Source organism: Lineus longissimus, chromosome 1 (genome assembly GCF_910592395.1).
Source record: "Lineus longissimus chromosome 1, tnLinLong1.2, whole genome shotgun sequence".
NCBI classification, from domain to species: Eukaryota; Metazoa; Nemertea; class Pilidiophora; order Heteronemertea; family Lineidae; genus Lineus; species Lineus longissimus.
Genome location: NC_088308.1, coordinates 18,130,312 through 18,153,248, shown reverse-complemented (window position 1 = coordinate 18,153,248; position 22,937 = coordinate 18,130,312). Strand labels below are relative to the sequence as shown.

At 39.2% G+C, this 22,937-nt stretch overlaps 3 protein-coding genes across 13 annotated transcripts in view; 2 read left to right on the top strand and 1 right to left on the bottom strand.

The window, feature by feature from the left end:
* Positions 1–29: 29 nt before the first annotated feature.
* On the top strand, positions 30–5,584 carry LOC135489619 (developmentally-regulated GTP-binding protein 2-like). The gene is made up of 14 exons (XM_064775054.1): positions 30–210; positions 621–709; positions 822–893; positions 1,134–1,223; positions 1,542–1,602; positions 1,870–1,960; positions 2,162–2,234; positions 2,467–2,557; positions 2,761–2,858; positions 3,357–3,433; positions 3,624–3,712; positions 3,982–4,040; positions 4,605–4,658; positions 4,863–5,584. Exons 1-14 carry the CDS (start codon positions 147–149, stop codon positions 4,947–4,949), a joined length of 1,095 nt encoding a protein of 364 aa, XP_064631124.1. The 5' UTR covers positions 30–146; the 3' UTR covers positions 4,950–5,584.
* Positions 5,585–6,465: 881 nt separating this feature from the next.
* Positions 6,466–12,123, bottom strand: LOC135493114 (uncharacterized). 2 transcript variants are annotated; one of them, XM_064780181.1, is made up of 10 exons: positions 12,093–12,123; positions 10,990–11,240; positions 10,685–10,768; positions 10,399–10,487; positions 9,807–9,989; positions 9,402–9,539; positions 9,135–9,190; positions 8,804–8,940; positions 8,400–8,524; positions 6,466–8,084 (listed from the first exon to the last, which is right to left on the bottom strand). In XM_064780181.1, the coding sequence occupies exons 2-10, from the start codon at positions 11,228–11,230 to the stop codon at positions 7,923–7,925; spliced, it is 1,215 nt and encodes a 404-aa protein (XP_064636251.1). In that variant the 5' UTR covers positions 11,231–11,240; positions 12,093–12,123; the 3' UTR covers positions 6,466–7,922. The 2 variants fall into 2 exon arrangements, with proteins under 2 accessions (XP_064636251.1, XP_064636159.1); XM_064780089.1 differs by having other exon boundaries at positions 12,038–12,104.
* A 128-nt stretch (positions 12,124–12,251) lies between these two features.
* Positions 12,252–22,937, top strand: part of LOC135489565 (protein CLEC16A-like) — a 31,922-nt gene continuing 21,236 nt past the window's right edge. For 5 of the 10 annotated variants that reach the window (XM_064775042.1, XM_064775008.1, XM_064774991.1 and 2 more), the window contains exons 1-11: positions 12,252–12,441; positions 14,341–14,469; positions 14,660–14,793; positions 15,049–15,116; positions 15,407–15,487; positions 15,683–15,788; positions 16,770–16,850; positions 18,355–18,372; positions 21,573–21,696; positions 21,952–22,171; positions 22,652–22,819. In XM_064775042.1, the coding sequence (XP_064631112.1) occupies positions 12,323–12,441; positions 14,341–14,469; positions 14,660–14,793; positions 15,049–15,116; positions 15,407–15,487; positions 15,683–15,788; positions 16,770–16,850; positions 18,355–18,372; positions 21,573–21,696; positions 21,952–22,171; positions 22,652–22,819 (1,248 nt within the window). In that variant the 5' untranslated portion in view covers positions 12,252–12,322. The remainder of the gene's footprint in view (positions 12,442–14,340; positions 14,470–14,659; positions 14,794–15,048; positions 15,117–15,406; positions 15,488–15,682; positions 15,789–16,769; positions 16,851–18,354; positions 18,373–21,572; positions 21,697–21,951; positions 22,172–22,651; positions 22,820–22,937) is intronic. The other 5 variants (XM_064774999.1, XM_064775017.1, XM_064774982.1 and 2 more) reach the window with 5 other exon arrangements.

The window sequence follows — 22,937 nt, the reverse complement described above, 5'->3', positions numbered from 1 at the left end:
ACAAATGTTTTCTTCTTCGGCAATTTCCGGGGCCGAAAATGGTGGATGAAAACACACGTCTTCAAGTTTTCACGAAATAAAATCTCGAATTACTCAATATTTGTTTCATATTTGGCATTTTCGACAGTGTGTAACAAAACTTTAAAATGGGTGTCCTCGAAAAAATATCGGAAATCGAGAAAGAGATCGCCCGAACTCAGAAAAATAAGGGTAAGAGTGATCACCCTTATCTTGAAATGCAGCAAAATCGGCCAGGAGCCGTCGCGTCTTTTCACCAATAATGTCCTTGTTCACAAAAAAGGTCATTCTGAGGTCACGCATGAATGACTGACTATCATTCCCACGACAAAATTTGCATGCAAGTATGCGAGTTGCCCAAAATCATTAATCAGAAAAGGACCACATTGGCAAATGAGGCTGGTGAAACTCTTTTAATGCCAAGTTTCAAGGAATTTGCATGCATAATAACTAACTACTGCACTCCTACTACAATACAACGTTATATTTCTCACCTGAACCACAAGGAAATAAAGACATGGACAGCATAGCGTAGGTCATTAGAAACATAGAAAATATTTGTAGGCCAAAGATTATTCAACCATTTAATTGTCTTTTTTCAGCAACTGAGTACCATTTGGGTCTACTGAAGGCCAAACTTGCCAAATACCGAGCCCAGCTCTTGGAACCAGTTGGGAAATCTGGAGCAAAGGTAACTATGATAAATTCTCAAATTATGAATTGAGACAGTGACTCGAGGATTTGCTGGCAACATTTAAGAAGTTGAAGAACTTTTATGATGAAAATTGTATTTGCGTTTTCAGGGTGAAGGTTTCGATGTAATGAAATCAGGCGATGCCAGATGTGCCTTAATTGGATTCCCATCTGTAGGAAAGGTAACTAATTTCAGACATGCCCTCTAAACATGGGACACTTAATGATAAGAACTGGATTTTGATCGTTTACATCAGGAAGCTTTCATTCCACCACATCAGAATATTAACGCTTTCAAGTTGATGAGGTGATTTGATACTTGTAAAAGGATTTTTCAAAACAGAACTATCCACTCGTGGTGGGACAGATCCATGTAAAATATGATGCATTTTCACGAAATATGATATTCTTTACCATTTCAGTCAACACTCCTGAACACGCTGACGCATACATTCAGTGAATGTGCCAACTACGAGTTCACAACCTTGACCTGCATTCCAGGCGTTATTGAGGTAACCAGGCCTAAATTCTTATTGCATCTCAAGGATGCTGATGAATTAATCTCTCAGAGGTGTTGCTACCACATCATATTCACCCCTTGGATGTCGTGCAAGCCAGCTCCTTTATCATGTTAAAATGAATGACTCCCTGCATTGCGGTTGTGACTTTGTCCTCAGAAGACCAATTTGGGACAAATGGAAATTATAGTTAAACACCACCGAATATCTCTCTGCAACACAGTATCGATTTGGATGCTTAAGTGTTTATGATTGCATAATTTCCATTCAGATGGTTTCATTGTTTCAAATTGTTTCTTCATCTTCTTTCAGTACAATGGAGCAAACATCCAGTTACTGGATCTGCCTGGTATTATTGAAGGAGCTGCGTCAGGTCAGTTTGATATGCAGCAGTCAGTGTTAACCCTGTCCCCCTGGTCAAGGCTCACCATTAATATAGCATTAAACTGGTACTGATTTCTGAGCGGAGAGTTTTTTTCCGCAAGTTGACATTCTCTCTAACAGAAAAATAAGTAGTTTGGAATACCTGCCGATTTGTTCATCATCTTTGATAGAAAGTTATTATTATCGGTAAAAAATCATCAAGTATACATGCATCGAATTGAAAAGCTTTGTTGACATTTGTTTGTGTTTGTTGCAGGCAAGGGTCGAGGACGGCAGGTGATAGCAGTGGCAAGAACAGCTGATCTGGTCATTATGATGCTGGATGCCACTAAGGGTGAAGTACAAAGGTATCTTTGTTGGCTATTTGTTAAAATATGCATGTTCACAGAAGAGGTTTTCCACCTTTTGCCTAAGCTTTTGGTTCTGTAACACGCACACATACATGTTTGGCAGTGACGGAAAGAGATTAAAATTTCCCAGGAACCTTTTAGAAAATGTTTGGATAAGTCGGTATACGTCTATTCCAATCGTTTGTTTTATCTTTGTAGGAGCCTTTTAGAAAAAGAGTTGGAAGAAGTCGGTATACGTTTAAATCAAAGAAGGCCTAACATATACTTTAAAGTAAGTGTTCTATTACAGGGTGTAAACAAAAAGTTTTGCTACTTTTTACGTTATTTTCTGAAACCTTGTCTTGCTTTTTTGCCCAATTGTCATGGGGCCATAATTTGACCAGCAGTTAATGGCAATCAAAATAAATCCTGTCACTACTATTTTTTACTCAAAGACGATAATTCCAGCGCTTGTACTACTTGTAGTTGTACGTTGATTATAAAAATTACTGTTTTTCTTACAGGTAAAGAAAGGTGGTGGTCTGTCCTTCAATTCTACGATACCGCTGACCTACTGCAATGAAAAACTAGTTCAGCTCATATTACATGAATATAGTATCCTTTTTCATCAAATCAACTTTGAATCCTCATAATCAAGAAGTTTACACTGCTTATTATGATGCGGTAAGGGCTTGGGTTCGAATCCAGGAGAACCAAGGATTGTGTTTCTGGATGAACTGGTTTTTTGTGTCATCTAAATTGTCTCTGTTTCAAAACAGAAACATAAACAGTCATTGTCTTCCTTAATATTTTCTAAGAAATTTTTAATGCCGAAGTTCTGTTCAGGGAAGATGCCACAGCGGACCAGTTTATAGATGTGATAGTAGGCAACAGAGTCTACCTGAATTGTTTATACGTAAGTATAGGCTAGTGACGTCATCATGATGCCGTGATGATGCTCAGCTCTCCATGACGAGCTGTGGAGATGTCCAGTTAGATTTCATAAGCGACTGTGGTTAAACCAATTGTGTCTCGCGAGGTCCATTGCATCGTAGTGACATCACTTGCTGGCTCGTCCTGCGTTACGTCATCAGCTGTTGGTGTCGTCGGTTCGATGTCGGGCCTTGAAAATGTACACTGCGTTCTGCGCCTGATCTACAGTGATTTATCGAAAGGCTGCTACCCCACTGTCTACTCAATAGTGGGGATGAATTAGATTAACCATATACAGTGGAACCTCCCTAAGCGGTCACCTCTCCACCAAGGACACTAGTTTTAGTCCCAAATTAGTTGTTTCCATTCCATTTGACCTCTTATCAGGACACCTCTCTATTAAGGACAGCACTTGTCAGTCCCAAGGGTGTCCTTAATAGAGAGGTTCTATTGTGATATATCAAAAACTGTTCCACTTCAGGTATACAACAAAATAGATCAGATATCTATAGAAGAGGTGGACAGATTAGCAAGACAGCCAGACACTGTTGTCCTTAGGTAAGACATTTTTGTAGACATAACATGGTGGTCCATACTCCTTCGTCAGAATCACTTGGCCATAGTTGGTTGTGCCAAAAAAATCTTGATTTGGGAGATGTTTACCTGTAAGAATTTGCCTTTATTGCCCAGATCGTATGGTCTCCTTGTCCCTTCAACATGTATAATGTTCACTTTTCTTCTATTTCAGTTGTAATATGAATCTGAATCTTGACTACCTACTGGAAAGAGTATGGGAATACTTAGCATTAGTGCGAGTGTATACAAAGAAAAGGGGAGGTAAGTCTGGAGACTCGGGTCCAATGAATCAGAATGCCAATCTAGCTGGTAAATTTGTTTGGAATGTAGTCTGAAAGATGAAAGAAACGAAATAACATTAGGCATAACCACTTGGATAATACTGTAAGCTGGTTTGGGAGGCAAACATGAAACTCTCTAAAATTTCAACTCGAATGCATCAACCATTAATTTTGGTAGAAAAAGCAGTTACCATAAGTAGAATTTGTTTTTTGGAAGCCTGTTTTCATTTTGTTACTGTCAATTTTCAGAACATCCTGATTTTGAAGGTGGCCTTATTTTACGAAGAGGATGTACAGTTGAACATGTGGTAAGATTTAAAAAACTTTCACCCATTTCTGATCATATAGTTTAATAGTCTTCACTAGCATAACTGTTCTTCAAAAGAAAGGTGATGCATGTTGGTAATTTAGTGATGTACTTTACTTGACTTTACGAAGCTCTTCATGAATTTGACAACATTGTGACGTCATGTTGACCCATACCCCCTAGAGAGATCCTACTGCCACTTTCTAAGAGGCAGCAGGGTTTCCGCCAGGATTAAATTTGAGGGGAGCCAAGAAAAAAATTTTTTCTAAAATATTTTTTTTCTTAAAAAATGGTATATGACCCCTCCTGAGACGTTTTTTGGCCCTAAAACTGGTACAATTGGCTCCCAAATGTTCTTATTTTACATATCAAATCATGAAAATTACTCATTTGACAGTAAAACAAACTTAAGTGCTCAAAATTAAGGGGGGGATATCCCCCTTGATATATTTTAGGGGGGGAAACCCTGGACAGAGAATAAACCAGACATGTAAGGTAATGCATATCCTGTTAAAATTCTCCAAATTTTCAATCATCTATTATCCTATTTGTCCATTTATTTCAGTGCCACAATATCCATAGAACATTAGTCCCGCAATTTCGTTATGCATTAGTTTGGGTATGTATGCTGTCACTTTCTCAGTCCTATCTTTGTCAAGAACCGTGACCTTAGTTCATCACAGTCTCCACAACTATGAGAAGATTCAGCAGTGCATCATTGAAATTTGAACATATTTGCACTAAAAAAGTCGTCATATCCTTCAGTCGGGCATGAATTGAAGTAAGATGTCTGGAGATTAAAATTATTATTTTCTATTTATAGGGTCAGAGTGTCAAATTCAACCCTCAACGAGTCGGTCTACAACATACTATGGGCCATGACGATGTCATCCAAGTTGTGAAAAAATAACATCGCAGCAAAGTTGTAACTTGAAAATGTGAGAGACTTGTAAAATAAACGAACTACTTCATATAGACATTGTACAGTAAATTCTCGACACAGGGAGCATTATGTTTTTTGGTGAATTTGTTTCGATTCATTTTAACTTCCCGATTGAAGAAAACTCACAGCATTGAAAATATTGCTTTAAATTGTTCTTTCCGGATATCAGTTTCAGGACATCATACAGTGTATTATGTAGTGTAGGATTGCACTTGGGATATGTGGTGCTGATTCTCCAGGGTGTGATCAGACCGCTCTCAGTGGACATGCATATTTTGGTGCTAACTGTATGCCCAAGGATAACGTAGGCTAAATCAAAGTAGTTTGCTGCTGGCTTAGTTATTACCACATTGCTTCAGGGAAATTGTTCTTCTCATCTTGGACATTTGTTGGAATGGATATCCGACTTAAGCTAAATCTATGAGGAGAATTTCGTTTTCCCTTCCCTATTTTTTTGAGGCATTTTGTAAACTTCCAACTTGATGTATAAAATATGATTTTATTCACCTGCAGTATTTCAGTTTTGAGTTGTGTATTCAGTTCAAATGTGCTATGGACATGACTCCTTACGGATTTGTATCACAGTTGATGATAAAGCTGTTATCTCAAAACCGTGTTGTTGCTTTCTTTATGACATTCAATTCATACGCAGCATGTGGAAAACTTAAGTCATGTAGGACGGCCCTTTCCCTGGAAATCAATAAATGGGTCACTTCATTACACTGGTCCTATGTACACAGTGTTGCCAACTGGATATTTGAAATGGGCTTGTCCAGGCATTTTGCATAGGTATATGAAATACACAAACAATGACACGGTATACTGGAACAGCCGGATAAAAGGGGCTTTGGGTCAGTCTGGAAGGGTAGATAGAACCAGTGTATTCACACCGGTCATAAAATCAGATCTCTCTCACCATGTTGACAGGATGGCGGGGCAGGCAGTAGGACATGGGGTGAGTGGCTCATCTCTCTCACTTGTTGACAGGATGGCGGGGCAGCCAGCAGGTCATGCACGTAATAGGGCTGGGTGTGACTGCCTCATCTCCCTCACTTGTTGACAGGATTGCGGGGCAGCCAGCAGGTCATAATTGGGTTGGGTGTTGACTGATCTCCCTCACTGTGTTGATAGGACAGCAGAGCAGACAGCAGGACATAACAAGGCTGGTTGTGTCTGTCTCATCTCTCTCACCGTGTTGACAGGACGGCAGGGCCAGCAGGACATAATCAGGCTGGATTTTCCAACTCATTTGCATAGGTATATGACGGACACAGTGACCAGATTGATCTTGATACTATCCTACTACTTGATACTAAGTATAGATGAGAGAATTTATTCTTGAGGAACTCCAGTTGTGACTTAGTCCTCATTCATGGACTATTTGAATGGAGGGAAATAAACATGATTTCATGTGTATCAAGGGTGACACCACTAGCACTCCAACAGGACCATGTAGCGATAAAAGGATCAACAAAGCATGATGTACCACACCTTGGATTTATTATCACACATGAATTAAAGTCATATCAATAATGGGTTATCATTCTCATAAATCATTATTCATTCATACAACAGGTCTACATTGGACCGCAATCAATTTAAGTTTCAACCACTCAGCATATATCGTTCTACATTTTCTATTCATGAACCAAAACAACATATTCTAAATCATAAAAATCAACAATGATGATACATGTAGTTCTACGCACGATTAAAAATTTGCGATTGTTTTTAAAACAACAGGAAGAACAGGGTTAAAATTGAGCTAGATCAATCAATAACAAGAGGCTAACTACATTATGGTGAGAAGAAAATACTGTTTAAAACACCAATACCTTGTCAGCATTAAAAATCCATCTACTATAAGCTAGAAATACCTCAATATCATCCCATAAGTGCAAGATGGTCAATACACATAAAACTTTGAAGAGTTTCATTGCAAAATCATTATTACCGTACCATTTAGACTTCTGAGAAAAAAACAACAAAGTTTGGAATTTTGTTGGAAAATTCTTTAGAAAGTTCTATGCTGTGAAGAAATCAACTTCAAAACTAGGATTTAGCATTCATTGGTTTTCCAAGAAAACTCTTCATTTGAGACTGTGTGAATCCCATCGCACTCATGGTAAAAAAAGCAGTTGACTATACATGTATACTTCAAACAGTGGAATATTCAGAAATTATTTCATAGCAAATTGAAAAATAATGCCATGAAAATTTCAAGTTTTACCCAATCACTGAACCAGTATGAGAGGTGACTAGCTAAACGACCCCACAGAAGACTAAGCCTATGAATAAGATATTTTACAGAGAGGTCCTGCAATAATAAAGGCACAGAACTATTTCATAGCCATTATTCTCTCTGGGACACTCAGTAGGGTGTATGTCAGGAGTGCCGATATATAGCAAAAATTGTGAATAAAGAATTAACAAATAAAATGCAAGAAAAATTATATTGACACTGTAACCTGAGAGATATAAATAACACATTAGTTTAAATATGTCACTTTGGTCATCAATAAGATCAATAAAAAATGTGACACTTTGAACAACTTGGTTTAAAAATATTCACCAGTAACAGGATACATCACTCCATACAAGCATACGGTGCTATACATGAGGGAAGAAAAGTTCACTGACCATGTATAGCACCGTATGCTTGTATGGAGTGATGTATTACTGCATTACAAAGAATCTTTGTAATGCAGGGTAGCCATACTTTAACAGTATTTAAGTATGAATGCATCTGTGGGAGAGGGAGGTATTGTCAAGAATTTGGGCAGTCAGTTGTGTATATTTACATTTTAACCATTCTTTGCGTACGGGGGGGGGGCTGAAAATCAGAATAAGGTTCATACATGCCGCTAAACACAATTGGAAGAGTGTGTTTCACCACTTTGAAACAAATCAACCAATATGTTCAAATAATTAGTCACAAACTCAAGAATATTCCTGCAAAACGTATTTGAATTTTCTTGCAGCATGATGAATGTCTTCTTCTGTTACATTGTAATTTGTCACATATCGCAATAATTTGTATCCAAAAGCTAAAGTCTTCACCACTATACTGTCCTTGAGGTCCAACTTTTCTTGTTCTGTAACCTGAATAAAGGGGGCACTGTCATTATACAGGGAAAGACGAAAATAAAGCACAAAACAATTGAAACAGCCCACGTTTGTCAGAACCGTCGAGAACGCTCATGCAAAATTTAAAAACAACCAGCCAGAAACTATCTTTAGCTTTGAATTGATATAATGGTCAATAGGAGTTGAAATCCAGTCGCAAACAATGTTTAGAGTGACTTCCAGGGATGCTGGTCAAGGCTATCAAGGTTTTTAATAGATGAGATGTAAAAATAAATATGAAGTTTGAGGATCTACACTCTGCACTAATATTCTCCCTGATGAACTACATACCTGCATTAATCTGGTGCTTAGTTGAGCAGCAGTTAGGGTGTGCTTGGTTACATCAATCATGACTATGTTGGTATGAATACCATCAAGGTTCACTTTGACCACACCATTATCAATGGAACTCAATTCTGAAATACAAACGGGATGCATGTGTAGAAGGAAAGTGTCTTGATTTTCGTATAGAAGATGAGGTGTATAGATACTCCCTATCAAGTTTAACAACCTGCAGGTGTTATAATTTGAATTTGATTGTGTCATGATAAACAGGCGTAAGGAAATTCGTGTCATAATTCATGGGGGTGTAAAGAAGTTTGCCGTATGTCATGACACAAAAGATTTACAGGAGTACAGAATGTGTTTTTGTGAACTATAATTCAAAGGTGTACAGAAGTTTCCGACTGACTCACCTGCAGCTAACATCTTAGCATGTCTGTGGTCCGCAGTGAGTGTCGTTTGTGCCTGGTCCAGCGCCACAGATGACGCAGCAGCTAGTATCCCAGCTTGCCTCATCCCTCCTCCTAGCACCTTCCGCACTCTCACTGCGCTGGAAACAGATCAAAGTTCATAACATGAAGAGAGTGGCAGCTTGACAGAGTATTAAATTGTCGAAATTTTAATCTGAACACTACAACCAATCTGTACATTACAGTCTCACAGGGAATCACCTCAAGAGTGAGAGTGAGGACAGAGTTCAACCTTCCTATTATGGTCAAGGAACATCTAGAAAAAGGTTCTTACCTTTCAATAAATTCACTTTTTCCTGCTATCACAGAACCAACAGGAGCCCCAAGTCCCTGAAAGAACATATCAGGAAGTTGTGAAATATTCATTGTGTCAAAGAAGAGAGCAAAAATAGCTTAGATAAGACAACATCAATCAGTGCCATAATGAATCTAACCATTGAAGCAGCTAATCTACTCGTTTCACATCAAGAACTCCTTTTCAAGTGAGGTAAGCTGACCTTTTTTCTAAAGACTTTCTAGTTGCTCAAAGAAATTCAGTTACCTTTGAGAAGCACATGTTAACAGAATCACAGTACTGAAGGATTTCTGATGGGGGAAGATCCATAGCAACCGCAGAATTCATTAATCTAGCTCCGTCCATATGGACAACGAGATCTGCCGCCTTTGAGCTTTCATAGACCTGAAAATTCAAAATAGCACTTTGAGAAGACCTGGAGGAACAAATCAGCATTTGTGAAGTCGTTATTTATCAAACAGGAAGGGCAATATATTGCGTTTCAAAGTGTAAATTTAAATCAAAGATTTTTTTCCATTTTTCTGCACCCTAACAACAGAAAGATCAAATTCTTCTTGTGCTGTTTGGGACAACTTCCACACTACGGTACAAAGAGTGCGGTCCCAGCATTTTTCAAACTGGACTATTGAGAATAAATCAAGAAGAACTGACCTCTTTCATAAAGGATAATGGTAGCACTTTCCCACCGCAGAAGTTATGCGTATTCTCCATACAAACAAGGCGGGTTAATGGCTGGTGAACATCATTTAGTGGTCGAATGCTCGATTTCAAGGCGTGTATACTAAACGTTCCATCTGGATTGTTCGGGATTGCATGGGGCTGCACTCCAGCAATCTTAAATATCAAAAGAGAATTTTGAAATAACTCACAAAAACAAACATCAATACATATACATGCAGATGTCACTTTAATAAACAATGAATAAATAATACAAAGCATTAAAATCTTGATTACACTTTATGCAGTCTAATTCCATTTCATTTCATGCTAATTAACCCTTTTGCTACCATCGACCCATATGGTTTACATTTTTACCACTCAAAACAAGAGAAATGTGACAATTTTTACCAGGTAAGATTGTATTCAAGTCTGCATGTAATTAAAGGCATGAGTCATGCCAGACACGTGAGCGACTGCTGGCATTTATTATCAACTTTAATATAGGGTTAACTGGAGGATATGTCACCATGTTGGCGATGGCAAAATGTCAAAATGCCAAAATACCAGTTTTATGACTACTAACCTGTGCTATTCCACCCTGCTCATACAGGAATATGTGTGACTTATCTCCAAGTATACATTCAAGTCCTCTCTGATTACAATGAATCATACCTGAAAAATGCATTGAAGAAAGTTGAAACAGTGGTATTTAACACTTATAAAGTCATTTCAATGATCCAGAATGCCTTCCCAGCCAAACCATGTAGGTCTACATGGTCTCTTTTTTTTTGAAGAGGATGTACATGTGAATAGAGTAGATAATCTCATGGGGGGTAGGGGTCTTCAAAAGGAAAGTACCCGTCACTTACATGATATAAGATTTCCCATTGTCCCAGTTGGCACAAAAAGGGCAGCTTCTTTGTTGAATAGTTTGGCTACTTTCTCCTGGAGATCTGAAAATAAAATTTACGAAAAAACTTAACAATAATATTCTATCATACAATGTAGTTTACCACTCAAGTGGGATTAATGAACCAGGGCAATTCAAATCCTTGTCTAGAAGAGGGCTTGGATCATGCTTGAACCCATGACCCTTTTAAATTGAGTTAGAAAACTTTAAAGCAGAATAGGGCCTACTACATTTGTAAAATCTGTATCACCATGTTCCACTTACTATTGATAGATGGATCTTCCCCGTACACATCGTCACCTACATCAGCACTGTGCATAGCATCCCTCATGGCTTTATTAGGGAGAGTAACAGTGTCACTGCGTAGGTCAACCACAAGCGTGTTTGATGCCTTCCCGGCTGTCCCTCCTCCATGATAGAGGGCGATCTGTGATTGAGCGATTCCAATAAGTCCACATCTGACGGGCCAAGATCTTGACATGAAACGCATCGATTTAAGTGCCATCACAGTGACTCTGAAAGAGTATGAGTAAATATGAGAATTCATTGCCAAGCGAAACAGCCTTTCGAGGCACAGCAGATATTCGAAAAATGACAAAAAGAACATGTTGGGCATATTGAACGACCGTTCATGGTCAACAGTCGTGGCTGTGGGTGACCTTGCGTTTGTTAATGTTACAGTTAGGCTAGTTCATGCCAAGCCATCAATGTTGGCGTCATAGGCATTGACGAGTCATGACCAGTCATGAGTTTTACCCGGAACAAAGGGTCACACTCACACACAGTGGCTTTATATCTCATTGTCCAAAGTTTGCTTAGGTCGTCTGACGTCAACGAACAATGTCCCTTCCCCGTGTTCCGAGTCAGTGAGCATGAACGGCGACGGTGTGATCGTGAGTGGGATGCATTGCATGACACTGACAGTGAGTGTGCGTTTGTTTTGTTTGAGCCCGGGTACGTCTTTGTCGAAAAGGCCCGATTGGTTGCGGATGGCTTCGTGGCTCTCAATGGCTTCCTCCAAAAATACTTTACTAATTCAATTCATAACTTGATTTTATAATTAGGCCTAGGCCTATAAAAAATGTATTACTTAGGCCTAATGGTACTTGGCAAAAATGCACAGGCTTGCACCGAGGTTGAAAAGTGCAAAATGTACAGGGCAACCTTGTTTTCAGGATGACAACAAAACCTCCACTACCCAGGAATAATCCTATCGACGCCACATGACTCAAAATCAAAACATGACAGCCACACAGTAAGGTTATTCTGGTTGAATGTATTCTATTCATGCAGCTTTACAAGTAAAAATTACCTCCAGTCACCAAAAAATGAGGAAAATTGGGGTAAAAGATAGTGTATTTGTGTACCTCTGTCATTCGATTTTCAACCCGAGTACACTCGCCATCGATTAACTTTTATAACAGGAGCTCTCATTGGTTAAAATTTTGTCTAGCTCGCCAAAATAGCCAATCAAATTATGCGAGAGTAAATCTCGTCGGCTCAATAATTTAGGGAGGAGAGAAAAACATGGCGTAGAAAGTCATGAAAATAAGGAAAATAAATTTTCCGAATCGATTTCTTCCTGAATATTAGTTTCATGTTGGACCCCTCTGACGCCAACACTCATTTATTTGAAGAGATGTTCTCCAAGCCAAAGAATTGGCTTTCTGGGGGTCTCTGGAGACCAAAGAATCCCCATTCTCTTGAACATTTGAAGTAAGATTTTTTCACCAACATCCTGCTGTGCACATTTTGTACACGTACGTATGTACATCATGATGATGTACACAGGTTCATGGAACCTGTACTATCTGGTCATAGCCGGCCAGCGACAATGTAGGCTGACTGATACCAATGAAAGCATCATGCCTCGCCCTAGATAGGCTAGATGCAGTAAGCCCCTGGCCTGGGTTGCTTACCGGTCAAATCGTCCCCGATCAAAGTCGTCCCCTGGAGAAATCGTCCCCGCTGATACCAAATCGTCCCCGAGTCATATCGTCCCCATGTCAAGTCGTCCACGTCTTCATACTGCACTTCTGTTGCGTGTTTCTCCGTCATCTCAACGGCCAGTATTGTAGTTTTTTACAGTTAAAATACATGTAGGCCTACTCAAATGAATTTTAGTAGAACATTGATGGCGTTTTGGGGTATAGAGTTGTTATCTTGGGAAAGGGTTCGGGTGATGTGTAGGCCTACCGGATGCTACCGGTATGCGTGCTGGATAGGCCTGGCCTACCTACTTTTGACTTTGGACTTCCTCTCCAATATGTAGGCTAACATAACATTAATTCGAATGAATAAAATATTTACAATGTGCTTCTGCTAACAACCTGGGCCTGGTTGTTCAAAACAATTTTTGTCACAACCCTGGCGTCTGAAGGCTTGACCAAAATTGTTTTGAACAACAGGCCCTGATGCTTTCTTGCGTCTGTTTTTTTACATGCGGTCCCGGTGATGCCATGCAGAGTACCTGCGTCTTCGTCGCACTTGTCAGAACGCAGAGGATTTTCATCAGAATAGTGTTGTGGGAGCCAAGTATCCGGGGGTGGGTCAGGAATTCGGGATGGGTGATGCAGTCGCTCGGCGGGGGCTCCGGGTATGAACAGTGTATCAGTGTTGGCCCCCTATTCTGTTATATTTAAAAAATAATGGAGAAATAAACTCGGACTTTAGTTATCAATGATTTATTAGGATGAAAAAGAAACAAAATTAAGTACAACAGCACAATCATTTAACGTTTAGTTTAGTGAACATAATATACATGATATAAGGAATTTCCAAGATGGCCCCCTTGCTCAATAAGCCCAGTTGTGATATCAACTCACTAACATATTGAAGCGGCCCCTTTGATCAATATAGGCCAAGTTGTGATATTAACTCACTGATATAATGAATGGTTGTGTTCATCATCAATTGAATTAGCGACCCCTTTGATCGGTTGTGATATCAACTCACCATGGAACTTTAAAAGATACCGTACTAAGTATTCACAGGTCCGTGAACTAAACATTGCTAAAGGCGATTTGAACGACTTTTCCTTTAATTAAACAACTCACTGCGTATGCTAATTTTTCTTTATTTCCAGGGGCGGATCCAGGAGTCTGAATAAGGGGGGGGGCGGGCATCTATTTTTTACCGGATATTTATGTCGATTTTATGACGATTTCCTAAAATTCGTGGTCAATTTCAAAGATTTTTCTCAAATAAGGGAGGGCGTACGCCGGGTCCGCCCCCCTCTAAATCCGCCTCTGATTTCATCCCTTATACAGGAATGGACTTATAGAATAGACATATCATGCCACTACTGGCCTTATGCCATACCCCATACACCACCGGGTTCCATCATGCACTGGCGCCGGAAACCGGGACGATTTCACCCGGGGACGATTTGACATGGGGACGATTTGACTCCTATGAGCGGGGACGATTGCTACTGGGGACGATTTGACTGGATACCCCTGGGTCCTGGCTGTGTGGCTGGATTTGATACGATATATATATGATAATATCCGGTACCATAACCTGAACCATTCGCTTTATGGCAATGCGGCGCGCAGAAATATTATCAGACTGAGCCGTTTTTTGGACTGATATTTAAAATTTGTCCTCTTTCAGATTTCTTTATAATGTACTCTGCAAGAACCAAACCATTACAGATGCCAACAGAAGTCAGTTAGTGGAGACTTTGCGATCAATATCCGAGATTCTCATCTGGGGAGACCAGAATGACAGTTCAGTGTTTGAGTAAGTATTATCGCATGCAATCACTGTCTAAGTCTATTTTACTTTGAATGATTTAATGTGCAATAAAATCAAATTCAACTCTCAACCTTCCAATCATAATCAGACATTCTTCCACTTTGCCACTGTGCTTGTTCCCTGTTAATAGTACTGCTAGTGTCTGCAACTTGTTCTTTTATTTTTTTATTTTCAGTTTCTTCCTGGAGAAGAATATGCTATCCTTCTTTCTCTCCTATATGAGGCAAAAATCCGGGCGGTACATCTGTGTACAGCTCCTGCAAACGCTCAACATTCTATTTGAAAATATCAGCAATGAGACATCTGTTTGTGAGTATATTGGCCGAATGTTGATACAGAATCATCACCATTGCCAACGAAAATGAAAAATACCACTGATTTAGCCCCACCAACTAAATACATCGAGACCTTATCAGTGTGGGCCAATAGACATGTGACCTTATGAGCCTTCTGAAAACGGTATACCGGTATAGAGCTTGTTTTAAAGGGATTGTGCAATTTTGGAGCCTTGTGTGTCAAGATGACAAAGCCGAGAATGATGATTACCTTTTTATCTCCTTTCAGATTATCTTCTTTCCAATAACCACATCAATTCCATTATCGTACATAAGTTTGACTTCTCAGATGAAGAGGTAAGAAATCACTTTAAGGTCTTAGGAAGAGTATAGACATTTTTCCTAAGGGCTGAATGAGGGGTCCTAGACTGACCATTGTTCACTACATTTGTTCACTACGAGGTAAATCTTATTGAAATTACTTTTGCGGGGTTGTTAAAATGCTGAATCAAAAGTACACGAGGTTGCAATTTCATAAAACCGCAAAATGAAACTGCTGGGAAGATTTCTGGGTTTATATAGTTTAAGCTCAGCTGAACTTGTGTATTTATGTATTGTAATGTATTTTCTAAATGTCTTCTTTTCAGGTCATGGCCTACTATATATCATTCCTTAAGACGTTATCTCTCAAGCTGAACAAGCATACGATACATTTCTTTTACAATGAAGTAAGTTAGGTCATTTATCAGGTCAATGTACCCCACAATCTCATTACTTGAATTATGCTAAAAAGCGTAGCCATCCTCATCCTTCTTTCGCTCCGAAGGACAGCATCGGGACCCTTTGCAATGGATATAGAGCTGCAGTCTCATTGTGCTCTTGTTGTTGTTTATAAAATGTGTCCTTTTTGTTTTTCTATCTAGCACACCAACGATTTTGCCTTGTATACAGAGGCGATAAAGTTCTTCAACCACTCTGAAAGCATGGTTAGAATAGCAGTGAGGACAATCACCCTTAACGTCTATAAAGGTATGTCTTAGATTACGTGGCCTGGTATGATTCATGATGTGACGGTTTTATTAGATTTTTCAAGAAATTGCACAAGTAATGTTTACCAAGTTTTCTGATGTTATCAAGTCTTTTTAGAGATTTATTAATCCTTCCTATAAGTGCTGTTTTAACTCTTTCTCTCTGTTTCTACTAAGTGTGTAAGTAGTGGACCTGCTGAAATAAAAATACAATCATCGAGTCAATGTTTTGGCATAAAATTAAACCCCAGCGTACCCATTGGTAGTGAACAAGTATTAGGCTGGCAGGGTCATAATATGTATACTACTACCAAGAATTGATTAATCTTGCTATTTAATACTAGTCTGTTTTCGCATTCGAATTCTTTCACCTCTTTTAAATATTACCCAGTACTATCATACTAAACCATCTCACTTCTGACACTAATATTTTTCATCTGCCTGTGACTTTCCATTGCTCTTCTCTTGAAAGTAGATCGCTGATCTCATGGGTCCGATCATTTCTTTCAACACCCACTGTGGCATAATGCTCCAATGCTGGTCTTTATGAAATGGCCTTGGCTCAAATTATTTGCATATAAACAGTAGTGTTAGCTCTTCACACCTCTGAAACAACCCATTCTGGGGGACTGACAGTTGTGAAATTGACATCGGTCTTTCTCCATCTCTCACTCTTTCGTTCTTCTTGTCCGTCTTGTTGATATCATGACATGCTCACATCAACATGGTCAGTGGAAAGAGACAGCGTTTAAGGAATCTTTAAAAAAAGAAGATATGTTTCCTTTTCAAACGTGATATTCGGCAATGTAAAAAAAAACATGCATGTTTTGCACATTTTGGTAGTGTTGTATCAGTACAATGTATATCAATTATCACAATTAGTGGGTTGTTTTTGTGTCTTGACTAAAAAACACACTTTAAAGAAAGTTAATCTCTGGCTACATGGCTAAATCTTCTTATGTCTCCCTGTACTGTATTGTAGGCTATTCTAAAGGACTTAGTGATACTGACCCCATGTATAAGTATCACCAAGAGCATGATGATGATGATGATGATAACTATGGTAAGAACGGTGGAAAGAATCATATCGTCCACTTTTCAATCTTTCCGCTACAATGGTTCAGTTTGTACAGTCACTAGGGGGCACGATTCAGTTCCATTTTAGTCCAAGGCAAAATGTTCTTTCGTTGTACATGTTTGTATGTATAATGAAGGGAGATTTTCCAGTACTGTTGCATGGAAGTTGTTAAGCCTGTCATTTCTCATGTGACCATTTCGAAATTACCATATCTATTTTCAAGACCAATGAATATTTTGGTCAAATCAGATTTTTTCATGTTTTCTCAGTAATTTTGAAACATTTTAGTGAAAATCTCCTTTTGGATTTCCTGGCTTATGACTGACCACGGGACATTTATGCTTATGCTGGCTTAATGCAGCTCTGCTAGAATCTGTCCATGTAGGCTTTGGGCTTTTAGAAGTTGATTTCACAGCACAGTTTTCTGTTCTGGTACTACATGTTATACATGTACTAGCATCATTACATCGTTAAAAAATGGTGGAGGGCTTTTTCACAGAAATATTTCTTGATGAAAATTGACTAGTGAAGTGACAAACTGTATCTGGTGCCTGTTTTTGCGACCGTACTCTGTTTTGGCTTGCGAATGTGCCTTTGCATTGGTTTAGGACATGGCTTGGTTCATTTGCTCCCGGTTTTTCTGTTTTCTCAACCCTAGCTTCGGTATAACTGTGCACCTCAAATTTTAGTTCCAACCGGCTTCATTTTGGTCTCTCTTTTGGCGCAACTCGCATGTGCTGTTTGCTGGTTGGAAGATTCTTCAATGCTTCTTATTCTTGCCAGCGCAACGAGCCATGGTGCATCCCAGAGCCTGAGATATCCAAAGGGCGGGCTTGGTGGGAAGTAAAGTGTCCTCCACTTCTGCTGATGAGCAGAGTATACCAAGGATGTGGTGGACTGAGGGATATATTACAAGGATCGGGTTGGTTGCCTTTCATGTTCACTTGATGAAATTATCTCCCCAGTGAACACACCATTTTCTTCTTTTTGATTTTGAATCTCTAGGGTTCCATACATTCTTCCCCTTTGCATCCTTGATGATTGTGGTATGGATCACAATATATGGTTTCATCATAACAGGTCCTGAAGTCTTGTGAGATTGTTAAGTTTTTTACACCAAGATGAAGAACCATTTATAAACTTTTTGTTTCAATCAATTTTTCTCTGTTAGAAATATACTACATTTCTTCAAAAGTAGCATTTTAATGCTTGGTGTTGGTCAGATTTTGGTGCTGACCACTTTTGAATAACGCCAGAATTTCATAAACAAGCCGTCTTATCCCTTTTGGTGATTATGCCCAGTGTCTCTGTGACTGTACAAAACTAAATCACTTGGCCATGGCTTTTAGGACTAAAGTTTGACTTTCTTCGGTCCCCAGATTTCAAAGCTGTCTTTGTGCGTGTCCTTGGAACAGGGAATCATGAACACGTCTTGTCCGTCTGACCGTCAAATTTCAGCTCTTTCTTTTATTTTCAATCTAAAATTCAGCTGCGGGGCAATGCCACGGTAGGTTTCCTTCCATGCTGCTAATCTTGGCACTGGTGCAGTATGATTTGGGTGAACAAATAAAAAGCATTTTCGAAGAGCATCCTCCCCAGCATCAAGTTGACCTCACCTTCAGCCCCTTTGTTTGTCCCTTTATACTTGAACAGACTTCGTTTCTATTGCCTATAACCCTCCTTTAAAGGCTTTGTATATTCATGCATGATATCAAGAATTAATAAAGACCAATCTTTATTAAGTCTACATGTATTTTTAAAGTCTACAGTTGGCATAAAGCACATAAACTGGACTCTGTTACATGGTGCTATCGAATATGGGATTGTGAAATTGCGAAAAAAACGAAGAAATTTTGTGATCCGAGGGGCAAAAATTTGGCAGTTTCAGAAGTAACTCCAACCAATGCTGTCAGCCATTGCCAGTGCTTGGCCTATGATTAGCTAAAATTATCGTTACTATTTCTCTTCTGAAGCTAACATGTTTAATGCACTTTTTCCAAGTACTGTTGAAAACTGACAATATTAAGTCAGATTAACCACTTTTTGTTTTGCAAATGATTTAGTTATTACTAAACAATGAACATTTATTTGATCACCGCAAACTCCCTGCAACGAAATGCACCGGAACCCATGTACATTACCTGTATCTCTGGTGCTTGCTATGAATGAGTTCCTTCATTTCTCATATCTATGCATATACTTTGGTATCCAAAATGTCCATCTATTCCTCTGTGTAAATGTTTGCCTTGTTGGTTGAGGTCCACACTGTACTTATCTTGTTTGTTCTAACTAAACCAGCAAAGTTGCGAATGTTGAATTTACATGGTATCTGTTATTGCCAAGTGCAATTCTGTATGTGTACATAAAATCAACTCGTTGTTTACAATGTTTCCATCTAACATGTCTTTTAAACCCACACTGGACGTAAAACCTCTCTATTAGGGACACCCTTAAAAACTAATAAATGCTGTCCCTAATTGTGAGGTGTCCTGAATACAGAGATGAAGTTCAATGAATTTTACCATTTGGGACCAAAAGTGGTGTCCTTGATAGAGAGGGTGTCCTTGATAGAGAGGGTGTCCTTGATAGAGGGTGTCTTGAATAGAGAGGGTGTCTTGAATAGAGAGGTCGCTTGTTTGTCCTTTGGGTATGACAATTCACCCCAACTTTCAAGATTTTTGAAGTGACATTATTATTAAAGATTCTGCGCCGAATACCTTCTGTATCCAATTACAATGGGTCAATCGTGATTGCCGCTTGATGCAAATCCTGATACTATTCATATAAAAAAAAGAAGGAAAGGATAGTAGAAATCTTTCCTAGAGGGATGTGTGTACATGCACTACATGTACATGTATGTGTATACAAAGCCATCGTGTCATATGTTGGGAAAAAAACTGGACTGGATATTACCAATGAGGCAATATTTACCAGGAGGGGTCAGATGTCAGATTAAAAACCTGTGATTCTCAGCTCGCAATCCACTTCCCGTAATACAACACGTATCATTTTCGTGACGCTCTCACAGGGTATTGATACAGAAGTTGCATGCGACAAAAATTGCATGTTGTTGCAGACAACGAAAATTGCTGGTCTGCTTATAATAATGTCAGCGGAGGGAAACAAATTGTGATTGGGTACCAGTTGTGTATCACAGGTTATAGATTGTTGAACCCAGTAGATACGAGGTGTTAGCACTGGTGTCCGGATTAGTAGTAGGGATTGGATATTGCCCAGCTGCGCTACTTGGTGTGATGTATAGCCTAGAGGTACAATGTAACTGGTATGAATGGGTGTGGACAGTGTCTTTAGATTGTCAAAACTTCTCTAATGGGGGCGCAGTGGCAATGTGGAAGAGTGTCCATCTTGTCATGGGGGGGCTGTGGGTTTTTACGCTCAGCCAGTGCCACTCGGTAAAATGGCTAAGTGTAGTCTTGCATGTGCATTCCTTGGTTTCTACAGAAAGGGTTCTGGATTAGCCAGGGAATGAAGCGCTTTGAGACAATGCAGTTGTAAAGTATAAAGCGCTTTACGAGAATCTACATTTCGTGTGACAATGACAAGATGTTTGAATATTAAGTTTCCTTTCCAAGTATTTTGTGGGTACTTGCAGGAATGAAAAGGTCAAACAGCATTGCCTATAGATTGCAAGTTTGGTTTGTGAATGCTTGTGATTATATTGTAATGTTGGGAAAGCATCCTTGCATTAGAGCTATCTTCCCTGACATGCTTTGTCCTGTAATGAAATCCTTCATGCTTTTGCCCTGCTTGTCTGCGTCATGATCATGGACCCTGTCACCAGCAGTGTGGTCAAGACCATATTTACAAACCTCAGACATTCTCCATGCAGATCAAACAGACACTGAATAAGTATCTGAATAAAGACGACTTTAGGAGTTCAGTACCCAGTTAGCTGCACTATGTCTTCTGTGAATTGTGCGGATGCAGCTTGAGGATTCTTTTGCTTCTAACATGTTCATGTTCTAATGGTCTAACATATTCATGTTCTAACATGTTCATGTTTAATGGTCTAACATATTCATGTTCTAACATGTTCATGTTTAATGGTCTAACATATTCATGTTCTAACATGTTCATGTTTAATGGTCTAACATATTCATGTTCTTACATGTTCATGTTCTAATGGTCTAACATATTCATGTTCTAACATGTTCATGTTTAATGGTCTAACATATTCATGTTCTAACATGTTCATGTAAATTGTAATTGTTAATCAGTGTATGTGACTAATTAAATACGAAACTGTGTAGTCTATTGTGCATCATCGTTCTCAATAGTAATAATATCCATAAGGAAGTTCTAGCATTGAATGTTGACAAGTATCTGTAGCTAACATTCCAACTCTGCATTATTATTGGAATATATCTTGGGCAAGTTTCCATTAAAAAGGTATTCCAGAATTTGGCTAAATAGTATTTTTTGATGTCTGCATAAACATGAGTAAAATCATAGTTTCATTTTTTGGACTCAAAGATTTACTGTTAAGTGTAATTTTTTTCTATTGATATTTAAAATGTATTGTATTTTCAGTAAAAAGTATTCTTTCATGCGTATATGTAAATCGGCGCAGGTTAGCTGTTTCTCGCGTCAATACGCTTCAAGATCTCAATGAACAGTAGGGCAGGTCAGGTTGCTCTGCATGATGTGTTCCACTTTATAACTAGGACGTTTCTTTGTATTTTTCAGTTGATGACAATTCCATGTTGCGTTACATCAGGGATAAAACTGCCGCACCATATTTCTCAAATCTTGTGTGGTTCATTGGCAATCATATCATTGAACTAGACATATGTGTCCGGAACGATGCAGAGTAAGTATATAAGGGGTGTATCAAAAGGAATGATGTTAGGTTTGCTATTCCTGGAGGCCCCCAAGTTCCCAAGTATTAAAGTCTGTCGCTGTGGCAAGCCCTTGTTTGAGTAAATATTACCTTGAAATGCTATCCAAGTGCTGTGTCGCTCATGCTAACTCAAACAAAATGCTCACTCTTGCATCGAAATCACAATAAGATGTCCAGTGATGATCGAAATTCTGCTTGACGTAATTCTCTTCTCTTGCTTTTCAGCCACCAGAGCAGGAATCGTCTTGCAGATCTCGTAGCGGAGCATTTGGATCACCTGCACTACTTAAACGATATCCTCTGTCTGAGCATTGACTGCCTTAACGACGTATTGACGGACCATCTCCTACACAGGCTGCTCATACCACTCTATGTTTACTCGCTGACCAACCGAAGGAAGTCACGTAGCGCCGCAGTAAGTTGGAAATCAAAACGTGGCAAAAAAGTAAATAATACTCTTTGGCGAAATATTTGTGTTTGCACATTTTGTAGACAGGTGTTGATGTACGTGTGTTGTGGCACTCTGTTTTAGTTTAGTTTAGCGTCAGTCCTTGTAAGTCACGTGCACTTGTAGCTTTGTGTTAATAGTCTCTACACACCCAGCCCTTGGGCACTCACTGTCTCCTATGTGAGTTTTGTCAGTCTCGAGAAGACCCAGTGGTTTTGCCAGTTCTTATAATTATCACACTACTGTAAACTGCAAACTGTTTGCATTGCTAAAAGTTGGCGAATTTGTGCATTTTCTTTTGGTGGTATGTAGTATAATTCAGCGATTATTGGATTTGCCTCGGTAGCAAGAGGGTTATTATGACTGATCATATTCTGAAATTTTTTTTAGTATTCTGTGGTGGCGTACCTTGAGCATTATCATAATGATGACTGCAGTTTCCCGTCTAACATATAAATATAATCAATTCTGTTGCAGAACGGCCGTCCACATGTGAGCTCTGTCGTCTCATTATTCCTCTTATCTCAAGTATTCCTGATCATGCACCACGCCCCTCTAGTCCGTCAGCTCGCCAATATCATATTCAACGGCGATTTAACCGTCTCTATGCAAGATCCTGCAGAGTCGACCTCAACAGCGCCTAATGTAAGTAAGCGAGGCCCCAACCACTTCAAGTAGCACTAGAATCGACTACAGTTGGTGAAATAAGGTCACTCTGCCCCATTGCTAAATAGTGCAAAAGATTGACCAGTCAAATGCAGAA

Coding starts and splice junctions, on each gene's coding strand:
- LOC135489619 (XM_064775054.1), top strand. CDS start 147: ATGGGTGTCCTCGAAAAAATATCGGAAATCGAGAAAGAGATCGCCCGA. Junction 894..1,133: donor GATTCCCATCTGTAGGAAAG/GTAACTAATTTC, acceptor TTACCATTTCAG/TCAACACTCCTGAACACGCT. Junction 2,859..3,356: donor TCTACCTGAATTGTTTATAC/GTAAGTATAGGC, acceptor GTTCCACTTCAG/GTATACAACAAAATAGATCA.
- LOC135493114 (XM_064780181.1), bottom strand. CDS start 11,230: ATGGCACTTAAATCGATGCGTTTCATGTCAAGATCTTGGCCCGTCAGA. Junction 9,990..10,398: donor AGCAGGGTGGAATAGCACAG/GTTAGTAGTCAT, acceptor TTGATATTTAAG/ATTGCTGGAGTGCAGCCCCA. Junction 9,540..9,806: donor CATTATCCTTTATGAAAGAG/GTCAGTTCTTCT, acceptor TTGAATTTTCAG/GTCTATGAAAGCTCAAAGGC.